We start from the raw sequence: 25,955 nt of genomic DNA, 5'->3' as shown, positions 1-25,955 counted from the left end.
ACCTGATTCTGATATTACAGCAGAAGGTTGAGATACACACACACACACACACACCTGTTCCTGCTGTTACAAGCAGATTATTGTGTGTGTGAGAAAAAAGAATATATAAGAGTGTAAGAGTGTGTGATTGTGTGTGTATGTGAGTCTGCATGTGTTTGTGAGAATATTTAAGAGCGTGTGTGAGAGACAATTTAAGAGTATGTGTCCCCGTGTACATGTGGATCTACACGTACATGTTGGTGAACGTGTGGAGACCAGAGGCAAATCCTGGATGTCATCCTTTGGTGCTGTTGGCTTTGTGGGTTGAGAGTGTCTCTCACTGGCTGGCCAGCAAGCCCCGGGGATTTTCCTGGCTCTACCTCCCCAGTGCTGGGATTACAAGAGCATGCTACCATATCCAGCATTTCTGTGTGGGTTCTGGGGCTCAGGCTCAGGTCCCCTTGCTTGTACAGGTAACGTATCAACTGAGCCACCTCCGATCCACCTCCAACTGATGTTTATGAAATCATGAAGAGTGTCATGCTGAGCCTAGAGCTTTACAGACATGTTCCCTCATTTAAAGTGTTAAATCCTAGTTGGACCCATTCTACAGATGAAGAAAATAACATATCAGTGGGTAATGAGTTGGGGGTCACAACCGGACAGTAGCTCATAGGTCTGTCTGCTTCCAGACCCATGGCTGTTAGAGGAATGTCACACAGCGGTGACTCTGCATCCACTTTGCCGGTGGCGCCAGGTTAGCTGCGGCCTGCTTCTTTCTGGAGATGGGTTCTCGCTGTAGTTTAGGAAGTGAATGCAGAGGCAGGGCCGTGCCAGCTAAGGCAACGAGGATGTCCCAGAGGCAAATTTGCAGAGCAAAGAACCATCACTGAGGGTGGAGATTATGGGTTACTCTCCATGGCCTCAGACAGCATTGGTGTTTGTTGGCACTGGTAACCAGTGAACGGAACCAGAAAATCTGCAGACAGGCAGAACCGCACAGACCGCTTTGCCGTTGTTCTGTCTCTGCCAGCCAAGACGAGGGGAGGCCGAGTAATGCTGAAGCTGCCTCTGCATCTGGGTTTCAAATGCCTGCAACCTGGTGACTTCACAGGGGCTGGTGATGTCATCATGCTGGGGTGTAGTGGGATGCAAGATTGCTAAGTAGACTGGGAGCTGTAATAGTAGCGCTTGATAGTTCCTAGTGTTGGGGGTGTGCTAGGCACATACTAATGGATTGAACTTCCCTAAACCTCTTATCCCATTTTCCAGAAGAAGGAGCTGAGGCCTCGTGAGGTTATCCAGCTTGTACAAGGTCACACAGCAGCAAGGCTGGTGTTTACACCCGGAGATCTTGACCATAACTCTTGGGAATCAGTCAAGCTGGATGCTGGTCACAGAGGGGTTCTGTGCCTGGGGGCTTGGGGTGCTGGCGTGGAACAGGGAGGGTTTCCTGAGAGCTGAGGTGTGAAAAGATTAGGTGTCGAAACCATCTTGGGAGAGAGATGGGCTGAGGATGGAGAGGGAATGACTCCCGCCAAGGACCTCTTCACCAGAACACACACCGCATTCTTTGTTCCCCAAAGAGCCTGATCCTGCATGCCTGGGGTGGGGATGGGGGTGGGGGCTTCTATGAATGAACATGTTTACCTTTTTAGCCCACAGTGAAAAAGCACCCACAGTGTGCCAGGATGTCTTGATCGCCTTCCTCTTAGGGTGTGGTAAGAGATAAACTACTCAAGCAAGGTTCCTTTTCTGTGTTACACCCTGTCTAACTGCCTTGAACCCATCTCACGCCACCCACCAGAGATGCCTTGCTGAGGGCCAAGCATGAAGTTGGCCCCCAACCAAGTCTTGCAGGATAGAGTCGAGATGAATAAATCTAGCTAGGGACTTTCGGAGAGGTGTAGCCACTGAAGCTTATCCTCCCTGACCCGAGGAACATTTACACTTGTTGGCAAGGAAACACAAGACTGGGGATGAATGGATGAGGAGAGCTCTGTCTGCAAAGGCCGGCGGACCCTTCCCTGCACACATTCCTTTGCTGTTACATTTGCTCATGCGTTTGTCAGGGAGAGACATAGCTTGTCGGGATCCTGGCTGCGGCTTCCTGTCCTCAGTGGCTCCAGAGTCAGACAGCAGAATTCTCATTCATCTTTTCCACATGAAAGTCTCAGAGCATCTGTAAGTTATGATTTGCGAAGTATCTGCTTTAAAGCAGAATGCATTTATCATTACGCCGGTCCAGACGACACTGGCAAGTGTAACGGTGAGAGAATCCCAGGATCCAGGAGAGGAGGGGCTGGGCCAGATGACCCACCCGTGACTGGAGTCTGGCTGAATTGATAAAATTCCCTGGAAACAGCCCAGGAGCAGCCAGATGTTGGCTTCATGGCGAGATTCTTCAGTAAACTTTTAACTGTATGTAAAAGCTAGGGCTGGTCAGTTTCACTCCCAGGTCTACCCAGGAGAAATATAAACACATGTCCACAAAGAATGTGTTCACAATGGGTCGAAACAGGTTAAGAGGAAGGCACACAAGTGTTCACCTCCCTATGTGTGGATGCACAAAATTTGGTGTGCTCCCTTAGAATATTCTTGTGATCTCTTGCATGGTTTTATTGATTATTTGTGGAGTGTTATTCAGCAATGAAAAGAATCAGAAGGGCTTCTTCATACATACTGCAGCACGGAGCAACCTTGAAGACATCCTGCTGAGTTATGAAAGGCTACTACGCAGCAGATGAGTCCATGTCTGTGAAATGTCCCACGACAGCCAGTCCATAGAGACAGAAAGATGGGCGGTTGTCAGGGCCGATGGTAAAGTTGGCAGCAAATGGCTGCTACCTGGTATGTTTATTTTGGGGGTCATGAACGTCTTTTACAATTGTGATGATGCTTGCACAACTTTGAGAAGAGACTAAAACCCCCTGAATGGTGTGCTGTAAAACGAGCTAAGGACGTGTGGATCACATTTCAAGAAAATTGTGATTTGAAAAATGTGGTCCTTTGGGGGTGGGGAGTTGTGATGACCGGGGAAGGCCATGTCTTGTCAGCCCTCTAAGATGTCAAACCTCCAGTCCTTCGAGACTCCCACTTTATGTAGGAAGTGGAAGGTGGCACCCTGTTTGCCATGGGACACACAGACACACACACACACAGACATACACACACACTTGTCTTGGAGATAGATGTTGTATCCACACCTCATCCCAGTTCTTGGCAGCAAGGTGACCTTGGGTAGGTTCCTATATTTTAGCTTCCGCTTCTCTCTTTCTTATCGGGAGAGCGTGGCGAATCTTATCTGGTGGCTCGTGGAGGCAATTCAGTGAGATGAAGTGGCTACAGCCTGGTATGGCAACAGCCACCCAAGCAGCTAGGGTCATCACTAGTCTCAAAGACGCCTGTTCGCTTGTCTGCCACCTGCCCATAGGGCATCACATCCTGCTAGGCAAACCCAGGTGGTCACTGTAGTTCTTCTCTTTCCAGCTGGCATGCTTCCCCGTTCTGGCTGACACGTACCTTTCTTCCCTCCCACAGAGCGGTCACCCAGAGTGTTTCATGTGTGCTGAAGATGGGGACATTTAGGGGGAGACTGGTCTCTCATGCTTTTGAGATACCTAGAGTTTAGAATATAGCAGGTACTAATAATTCATCTGAAATAACCAGGGTATAAAATTGTGTAAGAAATCCCAGCAGTGAGGTAGACAGACCCAGATCCACATCCCACTTGCCCCCCTCTCGGTAGCTGCAGGCTCCTGGGGGAGCTGCATGTTTTTGTGGTTAGCAAAACATCTCCCAGCGCCTTATTACCTAGAATCAGTATTAGGGTTTGAAGACTTCTGATGCAGATCCTGCCGCACAGTAGGACCTTAGACACATTAGCCTTGAATTTATTCCTGATAAGCTTAAGGCCTGCGCTACGGGACGGTACGCGAGCTGGGAACCAGGCTGGAGATTTAAAAACGTACACACACAGACAGACAGTGACATGGAGACATGGGTCATCCTTGTAACAAAAGTGCCAACTTTGCTGTGTTCAGGTGCAGCTTATATAGGCCTCGGGACATGCCCCCAGCTCTCGGCATCTTTCAGCTGCAGCCACCAGAACCCACTCTCCTGTCTCGCGCTCAGAGCAGCTGCAAACACAGGAAAACAAGTTGTTTTGCTCAGAGTAGCTGCAAGCAAGTTGTTCACAGGAAATTCAGGGTCTCGGGGGTCCACAGCCCCCAACGTGATAAGGCCTGGATTGAGGCTTTGTGTCAAAGGTGGGTTGGTGGTGCACAGCTCTCTCTAATCCTGAGGCTTGGGACAGTGGGATCCGGAAAGTAATAGCACGGGAGAGAGACCATTGTGGAGAACCTGAGGACCCCTGGTTCTCTCTGTTAAAACCCTTCCTTGCTTTCACAAAGGCTCCCTTTCGCACTTGCCATGGTCCTCAAGATCTGTTCCTCGTTCCTCTGTCCCAGCTCAGCGTTGGCTTCCTCCCAGTGTGTAGGTTGCATTTTTGTGTGGCCAGCCCCTCCTGTCCATCGCCCTCTAGGGAAGAAATGGGCTTCTGTCTCACTGGTGGTGTGGATGGTAGGTACTCAGGGAATGAACGAGTGGACAACCGTTGCAGGAAGAGCCTATCAGCATCCAGAGAAGGGAAAGTCGGAGAAGGCCTGAGGCGGCAGGAAGTTCCCTGGGGGCTTTGTTCCCCTCTCCTTACCACCGTGTACAAAGTGGACCAGCCAGAACTGCAGCACGGTTCTTCAGTATGCTTCTGTGTGGCTGGGGAGAGGAGGAGGCTGAACCGTCCACAGGCTGCTGCTGTGGCATCTGCTACTCACTTCTTGGGAGCTGTGCACCCTCCTTGCCTGGGTCGCTCCTGAGCTGCCAGGCTTCCTCTGGAGGCCCCAGCCCTCTGTCCCCCATCTGAGCAGCCCTCTACAGTTCTGCAGACTGTGCAGGCTCTACATTGTAGGAGTCATCTTTGAGGTTTCCAAAACACTCTCCCCAGGTTGTAAATTAAGCACTTGAGGAACTGTAAACCGGCTGGACGTTGGAGTTAGTGTGTGTCTGGAAAAAATGCCATCATGATTTGCTTTGTCGGCGTGAGAGAAGAATTCCACTCCATTTACTTTCATTAGTAACACTGAGAGTCCGATCAGGAAGGCACAGAGAGGAGGCGGCAGTGGATTTTATTAGCTCCTTTCCCAAGCTCATTGGCTCAACTTTCACCCCTTTGGATGGTAGTTTAGAAAAGAACTAAGTTCCTTCAATGGTCCCTCTTTCCCAACCTGCCCGTGCCAGGCTTTGACCAATAGTATGGCTCAAGGGCTACAGGAGCCTTTAAAAATGGCTTTTCAGGCCAGGCGGTGGTGGCACACACCTTTAATCCCAGCACTTGCTAGGCAGAGGCAGGTGGATCTTTATGAGTTGGAGGGCAGCCTGGGCTACAGAGTGCGTTCCAGGACAGACTCTAAAGCTACACAGAGAAGCCCTGTCTCAAAAAACCAAAAACCAACTAACCAAAAAAAATGTTTAATTAATTTATTACATACACAGTGTTCCGCCTGCATGTATGTCAGCATTCTAGAAGAAGGCATCAGATCTCATTACAGATGGTTGTGAACCACCATGTGACTGCTGAGAAACTGAACTCGGGACCTCTGAAAGAGCAGCCAGCCAGTGCTCTTAACCTCTGAGCCCCCAAAATGTTTTTTTTAAATACTTACTTTTTGCAATTTTATGCGTGTGGGTGTTTGCATGCATGTATGTGTGTACCACGTGTACGCAGTGCCAGAAGATGCCAGAGGAGGGCGTTGAATCAGACAATTGGAGCCTCCCTGTGGGTGATGGGAGTGAAACCTAGATCTTCAGGAAGAGTAACTGCTGAGCCGCTGCCCCAGCTCCCATAGAGGCCTTTGACTGCAGCAAGCTACATTGTATCCTTGCTGGTTGTCACTGAAGAACCAGAGGATGCTCGCATCCCAGGCTTCTCAAGATGGTGACAGGCAGACAGATGATCTCATTTGTGACTAAGAGACACTCTTTGTGACCCGCAGAGAGTTATGCCGCACTTTCTTCATCTGGGAGGTGGGAATAGCCATGAAAGCCAAGGAGATGAGTGAGCATTTTACAGACTTGAAGGAAATAAACTGCCTTCAGCTCCTGGGTAGGGGGTGAAGAGGCTAACAGCAGTTGGTTTGTCTAGGTAGTTCTGAGCCCAGCCCAGCCCAGCGCATGACTGTGCTCCTCCTAAGTGAAGCACTCACTCTGGGTGGACACAGCCCCACCTTGCAGCTTAGTAATGGGGGCCACTTCCGGGGAAGATCCAGTGGAACACTCGGGGCTGGACAGGCAAGCTGGTGGAGGGTGTTCAAGTGGACATCTCACCGAGAGTTAGCCACTGTTTTGGATGTATAGGCAGGTCCAGGGCAGAGGGAGGAATCTCAGGGACAGGAAGCCTTACTGAATGACAATCCTATGCCAGGCATGCAAACTGCCTTTCCCCTCCCTCCCTCCCTCCCTCCCTCCCTCCCTCCCTCCCTCCCTCCCTCCCTCCCTCCTTCCCTCCGTTCCTCCCTCCCTCCGTTCCTCCCTCCCTCCCTCCTTCCCTTTCTCCATCTCCTCCTTCCTTCCTCCCTTTTTTCCTTCCTCTCTCCCTCCCTTTCTCCATCTCCTTCCTCCCCCCTCCTTATTTTTCCTGAGTATGTGTGCGGCATTGGGAGGTTGCTGGGGATGGGACCCAGGCCTTGTGCCTGCTAGACCAGCTCTCTACCGCGAGCAGCACCCCCAACCCTTGATTTATTTCTTCTTGCTTTCTTGCCTTTGAACCTGTGTGGTTAGCATCGTCATCATGCAGACAAGGATGTGGAGGCTTAGAGTGAACAACCAATGACTTTCCCAAAATCAGGTCTGGAACTCTAAGTTGAGGCCATCTTGAGTTAAGGGGGGTACTGGCTGTATTTGTGGGGGGCCCGCAGGGTCAGATGCTGCCCCCAGCTACAGAGGTACAGAGATGATGAAATGGCCCAGTGAGCTTCTGCTTCCATGGAGCTTATAGTCTAGCCTTTCTCACAAGGCTGCGTGTTGTGGGACTTTTATCTTGTTCACATATTGCATCCAAGTAGCTGGGGCCAGGGTGCCCCCTGCTCCTCGTCCTCCACTGTAAGACACTCCACAGCACAGAGCCTCTTACCAGCCTCACCTTCTGCTGTGTCTGTGTGTCGTCTGTGTGGCTAAGGTATACACACGACCTGAGCGCATGAGCGATTGCAATATCTGTTTTACTAATGAAATCTCACAGCCAGGCCTGGTGGAGCTGGCCTATAATCCCAGCCCTTTGAGAGACTGAGAGGCCGGAGGATTGTAAGTTCAAGGCCTACCTGGGCAATTCGGCGAGACCTTGTCTCAAAATCAAACAGTACAAGAAAAGGCCAGGGCTGTAGCTCAGTGGTTGATCGCTAGCCTAGCACGTGTAAAGCTCAGGGTTCAGTCCTCAGCACTGGGGATTAAGTGAAAACTAAGAAGAAAAGAATTAGGCCCCCTTTAACACTAAAATACTATTTTCGAAAAATCTCAAAAATTACTTTTATACTGCTTCATCTGGTAATGCCTTTTGCAAACCACAAACAAAACAAAAACATAATTTAAAAAAAAAAACAAACCCCACAAAACCGTCTCCTCCCCCCATCTCTTTGCTTCAAGCAGAAAAAGCAATTGTTTCTTAAAACAGCTCATGAAGGAAACAAAACAAATATTTAGCATTGCTCTGGGGGCAGCTCCGTCTGGCATTCCTTTCAGCCCCGCGATGAGTTCTAATTCTATGCAATGTTTGGATCGGCCACCAGTTTTCTGGAGGAATTTAAGAGGCTTGGATTTGTGCTTATGCATCGCGTGAAGAAACCTCATAAAATCTGCCCAGCATCCTGGACCTGGTGGGATGTGCTTGCCAAGGACAAAGTGACCACCAGTAGAGTTAACAGGGAGAGAGAGAGATCTCTGTCGGCCTCGGCTGACACAGTCTCTGGGGCGTGGCTGGGCTGCCTGCCACCTCCACTGGTCACGGGGCTGTAAAACCTCCAGCTGAGCACAGTGCCTCGCACCCGACTTTGCTTGTTCCACGTTCCCCGAACCCGGGAACATTCGGCATCCGGTAATTGGGTGAGAGGCGTTGGACAGCATGTGGACCACGCTGCCTGCTCCACCCCCACCCCAACTTGTTTTTATCTCTCCTCTGCCCTAGACCAGCACTGCCAAATAGGGACACCCGTGGTTACTAAAAATTAATTACCGTGAAATCAAAGGGAAAATTTAGTTTCTTGATTGCACAAACCACCTTTTAAGTGGCCAGTAGCTCTGGATGCCTGGAGTCTACCCATGGATAGCGCATGACAGGCCAGATCCACCCACCCGGGAAGTTCTGTCTGGCAGAATGTATTGCCCTGTGTGTGCCGGGTTTAATGAGGTAGGCACGGGCTGCTCCTCCTCCCCGCAGCTCCTGGCACTGCCTTGCCAGCACCTCTTCCGCTACTTTGAGGTACCTCCCATGTCTAGATGGGAGCCTGGGAGATAGCATCTACTCAGCGAGCTTTAAGATGAATGAGAAAATGCCTGTTATCTGCATTGTTTGATGTATGCCCGAAACCTCCCAAAATATGAAATACTTCTAGAGTTGCCACTGACTGGAATGAGCTGATATTTTTGGACTATGTCCTGTGTGAGACAGCATGCAAGCCTCTGGGGATACAGGGATGAGGTTCCTCTAGTCAGGGTGCTTGTGTATCTAGTGATTTTAAATTTGGAGGAGGGGCTGGAGAGATGGCTCAGTGGTTAAGAGCACTGCTTGCTCTTCCAAAGGTCCTGAGTTCAATTCCCAGCAACCACATGGTGGCTCACAACCATCTGCAATGAGATCTGGTTCCCTCTTCTGGCCTGAAGGCATACCTTCAGACAGAATACTGAGAATACTGTATACATAATAAATAAATAAAATCTTTAAATTTGGAGGGACAAGCCAGTCTACGGGATGCAGCTGTGAGCGTTCAGAGACTGTCTTTGACACCCCTACCCGACCCCTGACTACAAGGATCTGACTAGCAGGATTGGGGTAGTGCCTGGGACACTTAGCATTTGCAAGTTAACCAGGATACGAAGGGAAGGGAGCCCACTGCAGTTGGCATTTTAAGAAACAGGTCTTGACAGTGCAGTAATGTCTGGAGACACACCACACCGGTTTATGCTGTCTGTGTTTTATAACAAGCAGAGTGCGCAGAGACCCTCGGTCCTTGTGTCAGGATAGAAGCTTGTCATCTCTTCCTGTTACCCTACCGCGATGTGATAATGGCAACTCTCTAAGAGTCATTGCGTGTCGGTGACATTCAAAACGTGTGAAATCGCGGATCTGCATTCGTCCTCACAAGCATCTTAGGGATACACACACCTGTTACTCCTCTTTTGACACCGGATGAGCGGAGAAAGAGGAAAGCGATGCTCTTTTTCACACTTACGCGGCTTGTAAGTGGATCTGAATCCTGAACCACTATGCTACCGCCACTCACAGCCTCTGACTTAGCCGGCTCTCCGGAATGTCAAACGCACACTTTCTTCCAATTGCTTAGAGACAAGTTCAGGTATATTTAGGAAGTTTATTTGGAGAAATAACTCATGTGAACATTATGATCTACAGCGTCTACCTCTAGATCGCTGTCTGTCCCCACAGGTCTGTCTCTGTCCCCAAGGAACATATTTAATTTATTCAGAGATATTCCCACAGGCCTACTGTGTGCCAGCCCTGTTTGGTGTACGAGGCATATAACTTACACACAGCCTGATAAAGACTGACTGAGCCAATATGACCCCAGGGCATTGTGCCCCGCTGGAGTGGAGAGCACCAGTTGTGTGTAGCATGGGATCCCAGAGGCTTAGAGATCTGCGTTCCTGATGATGTCCCCATTTACGCCTGGTCACATTGCTCCTAGCAGGATGAGCCTCCCCTAGCTTTGCCCCTGGTATGTTTTCTCCACAGGGACCTGGTTGTCCAAGCCGTCCCACAGGGCCTGGGCTGCAACCTTTTGCCCTGTTGCGTCATAGGCTTGCCTGTAGCTCGGCAGCTGGTTTGTTTTCTTTCTAGGCCCCAGTTGTAGTGACCTTTGCCTGTCTGTTTATTTCAGGGAAATAATTCCATCCGGTAAGTATCGATTCCCTGGGGGCTGCAGAGGCATGTCTGGAGGGACTTCTTTTAGTGGGGTGGCCTGAAATGGCCTCTCCAAAGAGGTGACAGCTGCTTCCTTTCTCTCAGCCCCTTCTCACTTTGCCCTCTGACATCTCCCTCTGAGGCTTAGCGTTTGAAGCCTGACGATAATGTGCTCAGACATATGTCTGCATAGCTCTGTGTGTTAGTAACATTGATAGGAATAACCACGGGCATGCTTGGAACGTATACAGTACCGTATGCATGCGGGACCTGGGCATTTTCCATAGCTTAGCTCATTCACTTTGCCTGTTCTTTGCAGTGATGGCGGTAAAGTCTGAAATCAGCTTTTTAGCCCCACAAGGGGCAATTATGAGTGTGCAGTGATTTCCTGGCCCTAGAGAGCACTGTGTTTCATGATACAGAGACTGCAGGGCTGGACGGTGTTGGCCTGGCTGGATGATAACCAAGCAGAAGTGAATGAGGAAAGTGGCCTCCCAGCCCCTGCACGTTCAGCCTGCCCTGAGCTGCATGCAAGCAAGGAAATGCAGGACCCGGCGAATTGGATGTTTAATGTGGAAATACTAATGTGTTATAATAGAATTCTGGATGCATGTGTGTTTTTCCAGTGGACAAAGCCCACTTGTAGATGAACCAATATCCTTCAAACCTGGAGGCGGCTGTTGAGAAAATCTGTCAGGGCAACTCCCCGGAGCCGTTTGCTTAGTGCCTGCCTTCAGCTCATTCCTAAATGTTCCTCGGTGGTGTTCAGGAATCTCCAAGTCTCCTGTTTACAGCATGCCTGTCTTCTCCATCAACTTTTGTTCCTTTTGTGTGTGTGTGTGACCAGTTTGAAAGATGCAATTATCCTTTTCCTATAACAAAAGAACTGGCCTGCTGGAATCCTGAATGTTCCTGAGACTCAGGAGTTAAAGATTGAAAGTAAAGTTAGTTGGCAGGTCCCCAAAGACTTTATGTTTATCTTTTTCTGTGTATGTGTGTGTGTGTGCACATCTGCAGGTGCATCCGTGTGTGTGTGTGTGTACTTATGCAGGTGCATTCGTGTGTGTGTATGTGTGTGTGTATATGCAGGTGCATCCGTGTGTGTGTGTGTGTGTGTACTTATGCAGGTGCATTCGTGTGTGTGTATGTGTGTGTGTATATGCAGGTGCATCTGTGTGTGTGTATTTGTGTGTGTGTATGCGCATGCACGCATCCACATATGCAGGTGCATCCGTGTGTATGTGTGTGTACATGCGCATGTGAGTGCAGGTTCCCAAGAGGCCAAGGCGACCAGTCCACTGGAGCTGGAGCTACAGATGGTTGTGGGCTCTCTGACACAGATGCTGGGATCCTCTGCAAAAGCAGTGTGTGGCCTTCAACGCTGAGTCGCCTTTCCAGCCCCCTTCCCCTTATTTTTGAGATAGTGTCTCTTGATGAACATAGGACCCATAGACTAGGCTAGGCTGCCTAATCAGCAGCCCCGGGCTTTTTCTGTCTCCACCTGCACAGTCCTGGGGTTACAGACCTAAGCCACTGTGGCCAGCTTTTTATGTGGGTGCTGGGGATTGGAACCCATGTGTTCATGTCCCCATCCCTGTGGCTGCCGTGTCCCCATCCCTGTGGCTGCCGTGTCCCCATCCCTGTGGCTGCCGTGTCCCCATCCCTGTGGCTGCCGTGTCCCCATCTCTGTAGCTGCCGTGTCCCCATCCCTGTGGCTGCCGTGTCCCCATCCCTGTGGCTGCCGTGTCCCCATCCCTGTGGCTGCCGTGTCCCCATCCCTGTGGCTGCCGTGTCCCCATCCCTGTGGCTGCCGTGTCCCCATCCCTGTGGCTGCCGTGTTCCCATCCCTGTGGCTGCCGTGTCCCCATCCCTGTAGCTGCCACGTCTTGATTCTATCATAGAGGCTGTTTCTGATTCCATGTGTCCAGTTTCTCTACATGTTTACTGTGGCTAAACTTCCTGGAATTACATTAACATGAAAACTCGGCATGCGTGTCTGCAGGGGCCCAGGGCATGGGTTCTGGGGCTTTTCTTTGAGTGACTTTTATGGGGGCTGTGCTCCATTCTTGTATCGGTTCTGAGAGCGAATCTAGTAAAGTCTGTGCTTTTGAGTCACTGGATGAACCTGCGTGTGGGGAGTAAGGTTTCTGTGGTCATCACTTGGTTCGCACGTGGCTGAGCTGGGTTGGTCTCATGCCTCGAGGTCACGTGCATTTCCTGTGTTCTGCCTGTTACTTGTGTCTTAGACCGTGGGTTAAGGGGTAAGTGGTTTGGGAATGAAGGAGTCATGCTGTTTGGAAAACTGAAACCGGAAAAACAGCCCTTCCCTTAGATCAATCATCTATGTTGCTCAGGTGACAGAATTTTGAACAGCTGTTGTCTTGAGGGGATGAGAAGCGGTGTTTGGCCTCTTCAGCAGGCCAGTCTCTGTTGGAGCGCCAGCCGTAGGTTAATTCTGAGATGGACGCAGAAGCACACTCGAAAGCAGCTTGCATTCTTATCTGCCCATAGCTTACGTTTTAGGACCTGCTTAGCGCCTAGCTCTCGGGGAGGATTGCCTTACTGACTTCTCTGTCCGTCTTCTTTGCAGATGGGGTGCTCACATCAGAGACAGGCTGGCTTCAGATGTCTGCTCCGGGGTGTTTTAGCTTAGCTGTAGGAGACTATTAAACAAATGTAAGAGTTTGAGGGGAGAAGAGAGCTGTGTCTCAGACCAAATGTTTTACATGGAGAACATCTGGGGAACATTGGGATTTGTCAGTGTGGTACACCAGAAAACAGCTTGGTGAGGCTCCGCGGGGATGGATGCCTCTGGCCCCTGGTGACCGGGTTTCACAGTTCTACTGGGAGGGCCTGTTTCTTAGGAAGGCAGTGCTCCGGGAGGAGTGTCTCTGGGGCTACACACTCTGTAGTGTTCCAGTTAGCTCAGCGTCCTGATCAGATCACCAGCACTCATGAACAGTTTGATAGCCGAGCTACCCCCTGAACCCCGGTCTCCAGAGAAGTGTTATGTCATGCCGACACATGCTTTACCAGGTGTCTCCATAGACAGGACAGAATGCGGGGGGACATGTGTGACCCAGCGGGAGCCACAGGACTGCGGCATACGAGGATCTGGGTTGGAACCGTAGTGTTGACTCATGATCTGTGGGAACGTGACGCGGTCCTTTTTAGATTGGTTTTTGTCTCCTGCAGCTTAGCTTGTCTCATGAAGGGGGGCTGTAAAATACAGTGGGGTGATGCCTGTGCACAGCACGGCCCTGTGCAGGCTGTGGCCTTAACCACAAGTACAAAAGCAGCTGATGTAGGCCGCAGAGGGGTCTGGGAAGACTGACTCCCAGACTTGTAGTTAGTGAAGCAGGTTTGAGTGGGAGATGAAGGCTTAGGATATTCAACCTGTCTGATCCATCCCAACCCAGCCACTGACAGGAAGTTCCAGCCTCTCTTGGCTTTTGGGTACGCAGGAGTCAAGACAATGGCGATTCCTGCCTTGTAGTTTGCTTGCTATGCCCAGGTATTGACCAGGAACACCCCTTCCCCTTTGTTAGAGTATATTTTGACTGTGGTTTGGGTGGCATAATGACTGGTAAATATTTGTAGGTGTGGACAAGATTTGCCAGGAGATGCAGAATCTTGCACTTCCATGCCAAGCATGTCAAAATGCTCCTTTTTGATCTTCCTTCCCCAAGGAAGCCCTACAGTAGTTTACCACGTGGTTATTATGTTCCTGAGAGCTATAGGATGAGAGGAAGTTTGAAGAATCCGGATGGTGTCATTTTGACCAGTATTGGGCAAGTGAAACTGTCATATCCCATTCCAACAGAGACTGACGGTGAGGAGAAGCCACCCGAAGGGAAGGTCTCTGCCCTGCTCTGCAGAATCAATGCTTTCTCTAGAGCCATTTCCCGACAGTTGCTTGCTGAGGGAATGAACTCATTACCACAGTTTTGTAGAAACACAGCTCCCAAGTCTCCCTCTCCGACTGTGCCTGTGTCTGTCTGCCTTCACTGAGCAGACGGACAGTGGAAAGGGCTACATACGGATGCGTAGTTTAAGATGAAAGTGGCTTAAATATGAGCTGGAGAAAGGCTTCCGAAGGTGGCTCTGTCCTTACGTTCAGAGATTCTAGCTGAGCTTACCAACTCCCTACTCCTTGCCAGGGGCTGTACCAATCCCAGGGTCGCTGGCCCCTGGGCTCTGGGAGATAGATTTCTGTATCTCTGTACCAGCAGGTCCCTATCCTCCCTCAGGCCTCATTTATGTTCACCCAGAAAGCATAATAATGTTGTTGCAAGACTTTAATGAGCGAGAGGCTGAGAGATCTAACAGAATGGTACCCGGGGCCAGGCGTCTACTAAGAGCTTGATAACTGGTAATTACCGTGATCACTGTTACAATTACTGTGAGTCACCGTGAACCTCTTCTCGGCTCCACTGGAAAGATGGGAAGTTCCCAGGCAAGCGATCTGGGAGCAGCTGGGGCTTCAGCGCCTCAGAGACAGGTAATGGAAGGCTTGGTGGCAGGTGGCTGCGGTTTGGGTTGGTGGAATGAAGTGACCTGCGGCAGTTTTAGCCCTGTCTTTTAAAGCTCTTGGCGTGCATCTTCACAGTAAATCTTTGTACAGACTCTGTGCTGGGTGCTTGCTCCATCCTGGATGCACTATGGCTTGTTTTGGATATGCTGGAGAGGTGGCTTTGCTGTGAATAGAGTTTATGAATATTGGCGAGGGGGGTGGGGTGGGAGGGCACCCAGGTGTCCAACAATAAGAGTGTCTCAAGACCGCCGCGGAATACTTGGCAAGATGGAAACGTTAGCAAATGATAGACCGTGGAAGGATCCTGGCAGAGAAAATGACAGGCGGGGACCTCCAGACACGACACACTCTCCCACCCAGGCCTTCCCTGCTGTCCCTAGGATGATCACAGGGACATGACATGCTCTCCTATACTGGGGAATATTATTTTCAGGTGTGTGACTTTTGTTTTCGCCGCATTTGTTTAACTCTGTGAAGCTGTGCTACTGAGCCTGTCTAAAACACCTGATGGTCCTAATAAAGAGATGAATGGCCGGCCAATAGGGAGGCAGGAGCAAGGGTAGGCTGGGCTGGCAGGCAGAGAGCATCAATAGAAGAGGGAGCAAGAGAACAAGGAGAGGAGGACATCAGGGCACAGCCGCTCAGCTACACAGGAAGCCACGGAGAAAGAAGCAAAGAAAGGTATACAGAAATAGAGAAAGTTAAAAGCCTAGAGGCAAAAGGCAGTCACAATAATTTAAGCAAAGCTGGCAAGAAACAAGCAAGCCAAGGCCAGGCATTCATGACTAAGAATAAGACTCTGTGTATGATTTATTTGGGAGCTGGGTGTCTGGCCCCTCAAAAAGCCAAAAGAGTAAAATATCACTCAACACTCCCACCAAGGCCATCCCTAGAGGCCCTAGGATGATCACAAGTCCCTTCCTCAATTTTCTCAGGGGTGGGAAACCAGGATGTAGTACTGGCTAAGTCTCCACTGAGATGGGGGTAGGGGGTGGTGGTTCAGGAAGTGCCAGCCCAAGAGGAGTGGGACTGTTTTGTAGCCTGAAGAGTTGTTGTTACAAGCATCCTTGGGTAGGCCTTTGGGGTGGTAATTAGGGAGCCGAGAAGCTGAAGACCTTCTGTTAGGGGTGTGGGCTGGGAGCAGCCTATTCATTACCAACAGTGAGTGCCAAGGGCTTCCCTTTGTGAGGAACAAAGGTATTGACGCTGGTAGGGTGGCTGAGGTGATAGACAGAAGCCTGTGACATCTTCACTCCCTCTGTGCTATGGCCATGCACACCAGAATTATTATTCCTAACTTCCTAATAGCAGGAATTCTGTCAGGATAAAAATAAACTTCTTTCCTTATCAGTTAGAGCATCCACGATAAAGACAAAATAAAACTCTACTGCAAGCAGTGACTTCATGTCCCTGGACGCCTTTACCTGTTGGGTCCTCCACCAGGGTCCCTCCACATTCTAGCATCTGTAAGAACTTGCTCAGCTGGTTAACGCCTCTGCATCCTTGTCAAGACACAGTTCCATGGCTTCCAAGACACAGTCCCCTGCTTCTGCCCGGTGTATTTCACCATCTTAAGACTCTAACGACTTTGCTCAGATCCCCAGCCAACGTGAACTCAGTAGACTACTTCCTTTTCTCTTTGGAAAGTGATCTTGGCCTCTTAAGTCTTTTGTGTCCTTTGCTCATTGTTTCCAAGGTCAGTGATTCACTGCCCTCTGAAGTTAATATTTAAAAGTAGCGTTTGCAGAGGATTAAGCAAGGATGGAGGATGGGACCCCCCTCTACCCCCACACACCCAGTATGCTTCATGTCTGATAGCAAACCAGGTTTGTACCCAACTAAAGTTTGCACCCAACTAAAGCAACATTGTTGCCACAGCTCTGCAGACATCACCCTGACATTGAAGGGAGGTGAAAATCGTCCTCCAGGCTATAAAACAACTCATACTGCTTAGGCAGAGCTGTCATTTTCTTTCTCAATTTATTGATAATGCAGGAGTTCTGCCATAGGAGCCCGCCTCGTGTGTAAATGTTAACAAACCTCTGTGTGCCAGTTTCTGCTCCAGGACTCCCTGCTCAGGCTTTTAGTCTTGTGTATTGTTAAGTTTGGGAGCCTGAGCTTATATTTCAACGACCTTGGGACTCTTAGGGCAGTAGGCATGGGACATCCTAACACCCTTACAGCTCCAATGTCTACTTAAGAAGCCCTGGTTACTCTTTCCATTCTCTCTGCTCCATCCTGTACACAGCCTGATATGATTCCCATACTGGCCTCCTGAGGTCAGCCCCATTGTCAGATGGGAAAACAGAGCATGTGACTTAGTTACTCTAGGACCTCCCCAGCAAGTTCTCAAAGTACTAATAGGCCTGAGTCCTGATGCTGGCTTCTCGGTGGTTCCGTCTGGAACTTTATGGGGTTCAGAAGTCCATAAATACAAGTTGTCCAGCCTTGACTTCCTGAGCCCTGCTCTGAACAGCAGCAGGGATCCTAGATTGGGGTGGAGGTCTTCCAGCTGATAGGCTCACTCGGCCTCAGGTTCTTCCCTTCTACCCCTCCTCAGGACAGCCGCCACCTGTCCTGAAAACCAGCTACACTTCATGGGCTGGGGACATGGATTAGTGGGTACGAAGGTGTTTGCTGTGCAGGCATGAGAAGCTGAGTTTGGGTCTCCAGCTCCGCTGTAAAAGACTGGGTGTGTGTGTGATGGTTCACCGGCAATCCCAGCATGCAGCACGCAGAGAGACCAGATCTTCAGAATAAGCAGACTAGACTAGCCGATGCCACCGACTCTGGATTCAAGGGAGAGACTCCGCCTCGATACATAGGATGGAGAGTGACCAAGAAAGACAATGGCAACCTCTGGCCTCCACATGTGTGAGCACACACACATCCAGGGATCCACCCATGTGCCCCGCCCCTCATAAACACACACATACACCACATACGTGCGCTAAAAATAAATCCGTTGTGCTGCAGAATTGTGCTCTGGTGTGTTTGGCTCTCAGAAATGTGCACAGCTAAGAATAAGCAGCAGTTTGGTGATTCTGGGCACGGCTCCCAGCCTTGCGTTTTGAGTGCTTTGCGTATCTGACCATGTCAGAGTTAACATCTCTGATGCCCACCAGCAGGTTTTTAATGCCTTGGGCCATGGCTAGACTGTAAAGACACCCATCCACTTTGGCTCTGGGCCTTGCGTCATCCAGAGGCTTAACTTTGAGCCCGGACAAGTGAAATGTTTCTTGGCAGCAAAGTTTCCGTTCGCTGGGGGTAAATTATCCTGGCCGCTGGCTTCCTGCAGGAAGCAGCTCACTTTTAATTGTCCTCTGTATACACGGGCAGCTCGTTACCTGTTAGCCATTGAGTGTGTAATATGAGTGTGTCATATACACGTTACAGAGAATAAGAGCCAGCAGGGCCAGGGACTCTGGTTTGAGATGACAATTCTCAATCCTCAGACAATAGTAAGTCACCTGAGATATAAAGTCTTTGGTATAGTGAATTCCAGGTCAGCCATGACCACATAATTAAACCTTGTCTCCAAAGAAACAAGGACTTTCTCCCCACCTACCCCCCCCGAACCCCCCCAAACCAAATCAAACCAAACCCCTGTGATAGCAGGTCTCCCTCCTCTCACCCGGTTGGGGCATCCGCTGCCCATCCCTTGACAGTTGCTGGTTCAGAGAACCTGCCTGCCCCTCTTGGCCAACTCATTGCTCGCTGTTGGCATGATCACCCAGCACTGCCTGTCCATGTACCCTCTGTTTATAAAACCTTGACTCAATACAAGGAGTGCAAATCTGCCCTGAGATTCCTTAGCCCTCAGTTCCCCTTCTTGCAACACGGGGCCATTCTTGGCACAGTCCTTGAAGAGGGAAAGGAGGATGGGGGCGGGCACAGGAGAGTGTGGCTTGACTGAGTCCACAATGACATCCCTGGTGATTGCTCTGAGCTGACCCAGACCACGGAGACCAAACTTTGTTATTTAAAGTCTGGAGTTAGAACACATTGTTTTTCATAGTGGAAGAAAAATGGAAATCATCCGAGCAATCATTTTGTTTCTGATGGGAGTTTTAGAAAACACAGGGTCGAGACAGGTCATTGAGGACCTTAGTTTTCCAAACTTCTTGCAGTGGTGGGCAGCCTCAGGGCACACACATGCAATCCTTGGCTTCTCCCCATTCTCCCTACCCCTTGTCTGCAAAAACACCCATGTAGGAACGTGAATAAACAGGCCAGAGAGGAAGGTGAGGAGCCACCTGCCCTGAGGCAGCGCTGGCACAGGCCCTATGGGGCCTGTTGAATCCTGGCAGCTCACTGCTCCACACACAGTGGAGGGTCACTGAATTGATTAGGGTTTGGGTTGCAACACAAGCCTTCTGGGTGGCACTATCACGATCTAGGCAAAGACTTGAATTACGGCCCTCTGGTGATCTGGGGAATCTCGGGTGTGTGTGGCCCGTGTGGAGCAAGGCTTTGCCCTGAAGTCTGTCCTTGTGTGAGAGGTCCCAGATCCTGGCTGTGCCACAAGGCTGCTGTTCCCCGGCTGTGGACCCTGGACCCTGCTTACTAGGCTGCCTCTGGTTCGGTGTCCTGCAGCTCTTTTGGTGGCACGTGGAACGGAACATGGCAGGCGTGAGATCACACCTTGTAAATGGCAGAGGGGTTGCCAACGGGTGTTGCTGGGGTTAGATGTGCCCTTGTTCTCCATATTTATGACTGGCTTCTTCCTGGGAGGCTCGCTCCTCCAGGCTTCTTCCTTCAGAAACCTCGTTCCAAGGAGACCCATCTTATCGGCCTTTGGAGATTTAGGGATTCTTTGACACTGTTATTTGCCTTGTCAACGTTCTGTTTTTGTTTTGCTGTTGTTGTTGTTGTTGGTTTCCTTTTGTTTGTTTTTGTTTCTATGTTTTGAGAGAGGATTTCACCGTGGCCCTGACTTGCCTGGAGCTAATTAACTCACTACCTAGCTCAAGCTGGCCTTGAACTCACAGAGATTCTCCTGCCTCTGCAGTGCTGGGATTAACAGCGTGCACCACCGTACCTGGTCCTTATCCGTGTTTATCCTACCTGTAGACACAACCTCAGGAGTCAACCGTTTCCAGGCTTAGTGTCTGCGTATAAAATGGACGTTGTCGCTAAGGACCAAATGAAATCAGGTCTATGGACGTCAGCTCTTGCTCTCAGTAGGAACACCTTCAGAAGTTTGGCCTGGTAGCAAAGGCCCGTATCCTAGCTACCCAGGAGGCTGAGGCAGGCACAGACCTATTTCTAGGCCAGTCTGGGAGATCCTATATCTAAATGAATAAATAAATAAAAATAGGGTGGGGCATGCAGCTCAAGTAGAGTGCTTACCTAGTATGCACAAGAGCTTGGGTTCAATCTGCAATACTGCAAAAAAAAAATTATTACTGTCAGGTATTACAAACATTTCTCTCTCAGGACCAGAGACAAACAGGCAGAGCTGGCTCCTGAACGTGTGGTCCCTTGAATAGCATGACTGCCTCACTGAGCAGTTTGCTGCAAACCCAGCATCCTCAGGTCCCACCAGATTTAGAATTTATGTTTTAACAAGATGCCCAGGCATGTCTTGTTGGAGAGGTGCTGTTTTAGGATAGTCTCAGCAAGCCAGCACTGAGCAGTGTATAAATAACTATTCGTACAACAGGACTGTGGACCAAAGAGACCTGCCTCTACCTTGGTTAGAGCGTAAAGTCTCCCTCACGCCCCCGAGCAATTTCTATGGTATGCTGGGCCTCTGTGGAAATGTATTTAAATTTCAACCTGTGTTTGCTGTAAGGATGGAGGAGGATGGGGACGTGTGGGGAGCAGCCAACGCGCAGCCTACCTTACGACTTGCTGTGGCTAAACTCCCTGAGTATGACTCAGGACTTACAACATTGTATCCTTCAGCCAGGCCTGGTTTATAAACACTGCCGTTCAGTGAACAGATGTCCAGGCTCTTTAACCCCATTGACAGGTGAGAAAGCAGAGTCATGATGTCTGGGATTGCCCAAAACCGCCCAGCCAGGAGAAAGCCTGTGCAAACTGGTCTCTGCCTTTCTTTCTCCTGCCCTGGCCTTGCTTGTCACCAGGCTTTTGGTCGGTGTGGAGAAGCCACCTTGAAAGAGGAGGTCCCACAGGCTGCATGCAGGGCAGGTGGTTTGTAGTGACTAGTCAGTGAAAGAAAATCTGCCAACCCCGAAGAGAAGACCGAGCCTGTTACATTTAACAAGAGAGGGGAATTGTCTGGGCTGAGTGCCTCTGACAGCAAGCAGTCAGCACAGGGCAGAATTCACAGCTCCATGGCCAAGCCTGCCGCTACTGCATACGGTTTCCACATTAAACTATAGGTGGCCTTATTTAAAAGTAGACTGTTTTATATGTCTCATAGTGCTGTCTAGACTGGGGGACATTTATGACCGTGGCTGCGGTAAGGCAGACACACACACCTGAGCCTCTTGCCCCGAGCTCGCCCTCTGCCTTGTGCTGGGAAGAAGTGGAGCTGGGATGGGAGGAGATGTGTGATTTAAGACATCTGGCCATGAGTCCTAAGCCCTCTGCTTCTTTCCATGATCTTTTGTAGGTGTGTGGGTTGAAAAACAGGGGAGAGGGGCATTTCCGTATAACGCCACACACGGAGGCATAGTTCTTAAACGGCTTGACCACAATAGTGGTGACATCCTTTTTCCTGTGCTTTTTTTTCTCTCTCACTGTCTGTATCTTCACTGCCCCTTGCCTTGAGGACATGGTGGATGGATATGTTCTCTTGCATGTGTATCCTAGTCAGGTACAGGTGCTCAAAAAGCCACGAATCATGAAGGCCGAGGTCATGAGCACGGACATAGCATTTCCTTGTTTAGCTGCTAGGCATTTGCAAGAAGGAAGTTGGGGTGACTCTGGGGTTGCTTTATGGGTTCAAGTTGTTTTCCTTCCTGTCTGAATCTAAGGGTGCAGGTATCAAAATGTCCTCACAATGGCTTCACCTATCTTGAGTTTACCATATGAAGGTGACATTATATTACATAACCAGGATGGTGCTGTCCAGTCCTGCCTTGACTTTGGGGGAAGCCAACGCCATCTCCACACAGAAGACCTCCATTTGCTGTGTCTTGAGAAACCAGGAGGAATTCAAGTTTGCTTTGAGGATGAAAGGAAGGGTCTACCTATGGGACACTGAGTAAAAGTGACCAACATTTCCTGAGCAGTAGCCAGCCCAAGCATATCACAAGCATCTCACATGCAGAGTTTGTGGGCCCAGGAAACAGATTCTGTTAGTTCCTCATATATGGAGAGAAAACTGGGGTATGGGGAGGTTCTACAACCTGTTCCAGTTCACACAGCTAGAGGATGGCTTCAGCCAGGCCACCAAGCCACGCTTCTAACATTTACCCCCGTAATATCTGAGGCATTTGCTCAGTTTATCCGTCACCTTCTTGAGGCAAATACCCACGAAGGGGTTGTGATTATGGGTCTCTCTCCCTTTTGCTTGTCTTGGTCCTACACAGAGAGGCCTAGTGTGCAGAAAACAAGAAAAGTAGAGGACTCAGTTGTTAAATAAAAGACGGAGTGGGATGGGTATAGATGAGCGATGTGGCCGTGCCAGTTGGAGGGGGATGGCACAAAGCAGAAGCCAGCAGGAGAGGGATGCCAAGATCCACAGCACACACAGCCCATCTTGTGTGTTAGATGCTCACTGAACACTGACTCATAGGATCGCTGGGACTGTTTTCTTGGTTTGCCGTTAACTGGCTGGCTGACTGTGGAAGGGACCATCTCCACATGGGACCCAGCATCTGCCTCGGCTGCTTTCATTGGTTTCTAGCTTTTGTTTCCCCCGACTTCCCACCACCCCATTCGACATTTTCAGTGGAAGGGGCTCTGCAGTCGCAAAGAAGCTTCGGTTGCAGGGACAGTCACCCTGGTTTTTAGCAGTGTGGAGCCCTTTGAGTTTCTGCAGCTCTGAGTAGGGCTTGATTAGAATATGGACCCTTTTCCTCCATGCCCAGCTGGAAGCCTTGCCTTGGCAGAGGCACCGTGAGACCTCTGGCCTGTCGTTGGACCCTTGCAGGGAGTAGACAGAGGGCTCATTTTCTTATGCATTAGAATGTCCTTACTTCTCTGACCCTGGAACATGTAGGAATGTACTGCAGTTGTGATTTGACAATAGAGCTTCCTTGAGGCCAAGCTCAGCTTGCTGCACAGCCAGAGGGGTAGTTTCTGTCCTTGGCCCATCTTTAGTCTTGGAAGGAATGTAGAAATTGGTCCAGCAGCCACCCACATTCTCCAGGGCCTGTGTGTATTCACTGTCTGTTTCATCCAGGAATCAGCTCCCAGGATACAAGCCTCACTCAGCCAGAGAAAGCTTCCCTATGATGGTTTTCCATCTGACGTAAGCAGAGGAGACTTTTCTCGCTGCACACTGAATGGGGCCATCAAGAGGACCTGTGCAACTCTGGGCTGGCACTGTGGTTACAAGGGGCCTTGAAGTTCGAAGGCACATTCATCTCTGTGCTGTTTTATTTAACCAGACCCACGGTCTACCCAGGATCTAAGGGGAGTGGTGCCTCCATTGGATCCCCAGCTGTGCATCTCCTGTGTTACACCTGTACCATTCTTGATTGCCCACAGAGACAGGATGTCAGAGAGACCAGAGATCATCTTTCATGTGCAAGTATAGGCAGCATCATTTAGCGTGTGTGCCCTCTTTAAAGAAAAAGTTTTGCTTGTTCATTTACTTAGTCTGTGTTTGTATGCGTGCACACACACGTGTGTGTGAGTGTGCATGTGTGTATGGGCACCTGTGTGCTGTGTGCTTGTGCACATGTGTGCATGTGTGTGTGTACGTGTGTGCCTGCACACATCATGTGCATCACAATCATGTGATGGTCAGAGACAACTTTACTTCTCCGGAGACACTTTTCACCATCCACTGTGTTCTCTAAGGCGGCTGTCTTGCTTCTCCTGCTGCACTGTGTGCTCCAGGCAAGGCGACTGTGGCCTTTCCGGCAGGTGATTCTCATTGCGTTCACTCCCCTGTCACCAGAGGTGTACTGGGCTGACAGACAGGAGCCGCAGTATTTGACTTGTGCCTCCCTCCCTTCCTCTCAAAACTTGGGTTACAGGTCTTGAATTCCTGTCCCCAGGCTTTGCTGCAAAGCACTTTTAACTGCTGGTGCTCTTCACGGGCCCCGATTTCACCACCGCTTTTTAGGCTGGGGGTCTAAACTCTCCTTTGCTTTTTCTTTCTCTCTGATATCTGCCTGGGCTGGAATGTCTGTTCAGGTCTAGCATGTGCCAAGTATGGGGGTTGAGGACTGGAGCCATGACTGTAGCCCTTGTCCACGGCTGTAGACCATATCCACGGCCGTAGCCCTTATCCATGGCCATGGCCCTTATCCATGGCTGTGTCCCTTATCCATGGCTGTGGCCTTTATCCACGGCTGTGTCCCTTATCCATGGCTGTGTCCCTTATCCATGGCTGTGAAGGTGGAGTGCTGTCAAAGTGCAGAGCCTAGAGAGGGGTTGGGTACAAGGAGAATTATCAGGGGTTGCTGTGCCATCTCAACCAGCTTTCCAGGAGGCTAGCAGAAAACAAACCCATTAGCAATGACTCCCAGTCCTTGATGAGGCTCAGGTTGAAGTGTTTTCATTAAGGAATGTTTCTATTTATAGTTGGTGGGAGCTGGGCTGGGCAGGAGTTGCTGTGGTGGGCTGGGGACCCCCCTGTGATAGTCAAGCTGCGGCTAGTTGTAGCTGCTTCTCATGTGGGCTCATTCTTTTGCACATAACACCATGCCTTGTTACCCAGTGGGATGGGCTAGCTGCCTTTTGCATGGAAGGATGTGTGCCTATGAGGAAAGGAGGCCAGGGAAAGGCACATTTGGGAACTAAGCAGGCTTATAGTGTGGCAGTGGCTTGGTTGGTAGGGTCCCTGTTTCTGACCTTTGTCAACTTGTTAGTGAACAGACAGATCCATTGGCAAAAGCATTTCTCCTTGTTAGACTCCTGTTACCGTCTGAAGTCTTTTCATATGTTTGAGCGGTCTGTGTGCTGGCCTTGGCCATTCCCTACAAATTTGGATTCACAGACACTGGCAGGGAACTTCTGGAATCCACAGGGGCTTAACAGAGAGAAGCTGCCATGCCCTTTGCTTTGTCCTGGTTCTTTTTAATCGACCCTGTCCTTGGAAGGGAGGAGGATGCTTGATCAGTCTAAGCAGATGTATGGGCACAGCCTAGGTTGCAGTCTTTGGAACGAGGGGTTGGAGGGTGAACTAGCTTTATGGGATTGACCACACGGTGAATTTTGTTTGTTTTGAAGTCCTCACTACAGCTTCACAGTGAACTGAATGCTTGGAATTTCACCTTCCATAATTATGTTTGGCCTGCAAAGTCCCTCACCTTTGGCCCTCTTTACCCCCAAAGGATCAAGAGTCCTGTAATAAATGAGCCATGCCCGGTTAAACAGCCACTGCTTGATGAAGAAGACCCAAACCCCAGGCTGTTATAAAGGAAAGGCATGGCGGGGGTCGCTCCGGAGCTCTGTGGTGTGGTTGTCGATTTGGCCAAAAACTAACATCTGTGTTTATTTTCCACCCAGCCCTCCCCGCAGCAATGGCTGGCTTGCGTCTGTTTAGCCCTCTGAGTAACATTTCATTTCCTGACTTTATAGGTTGCTATAAAATCCATCCGTAAGGACAAAATTAAGGATGAACTAGACATGGTTCACATCAGACGAGAAATTGAGATCATGTCATCTCTCAACCATCCTCATATCATCGGTATTTATGAAGGTCAGTAATTCTTTCCCCTGCTTCTGTACTACTAACCAAGACTTTGAGGTAATTGCCCTTCTGGGCAGGAGCCAAATAGTTTGGCTTCATGATATAAAAATAGCCAAGCACTATCTCTTCCTTGCTTACCTTGAATGCAGCCAGATACGTGCCGGGCAGCTCATCTGAGGCACGCACCATCTCTGGCTACTGCCTTTTTTCCTCTTCCCGGTTCCTTCGCTTTGGTTGTTGCTAAGTAACCTGTCTTATTGAAAGCCAGTATGCTTAAGAAAAAAAAAGGCTGCTTGCTTGGTGACCAGTAACAGTGGGTTCGTTGTCAACATCATTGTCATTCTGCAAACTGATGGCCACATCTGGATGAAGAGGTCCTGCAGGTCCTCCCCTGTGAGTTGGAAATGAATGCAGAGGATCGAAGAGGCACTGAGAAAGAAGGCCTCAGAGGCTGTGCCAATGGAGCTTGTCGCTGG

General features: G+C 49.9%; 1 protein-coding gene across 1 annotated transcript in view; it reads left to right on the top strand.

Moving 5' to 3' along the window:
- The window catches only part of Nuak1 (NUAK family kinase 1), a 63,807-nt gene that overhangs the window by 5,101 nt on the left and 32,751 nt on the right, over positions 1-25,955 (top strand). The window contains exon 2 of the mRNA XM_075954897.1: positions 25,368-25,488. Within this exon, the coding sequence (XP_075811012.1) occupies positions 25,368-25,488 (121 nt within the window). The remainder of the gene's footprint in view (positions 1-25,367; positions 25,489-25,955) is intronic.

This window comes from Microtus pennsylvanicus, chromosome 20 (assembly GCF_037038515.1).
Source record: "Microtus pennsylvanicus isolate mMicPen1 chromosome 20, mMicPen1.hap1, whole genome shotgun sequence".
Lineage (NCBI taxonomy): Eukaryota > Metazoa > Chordata > Mammalia > Rodentia > Cricetidae > Microtus > Microtus pennsylvanicus.
The sequence above is the reverse complement of the archived record's forward strand: the minus strand, read 5'-3'. Positions and strand labels throughout refer to the sequence as shown.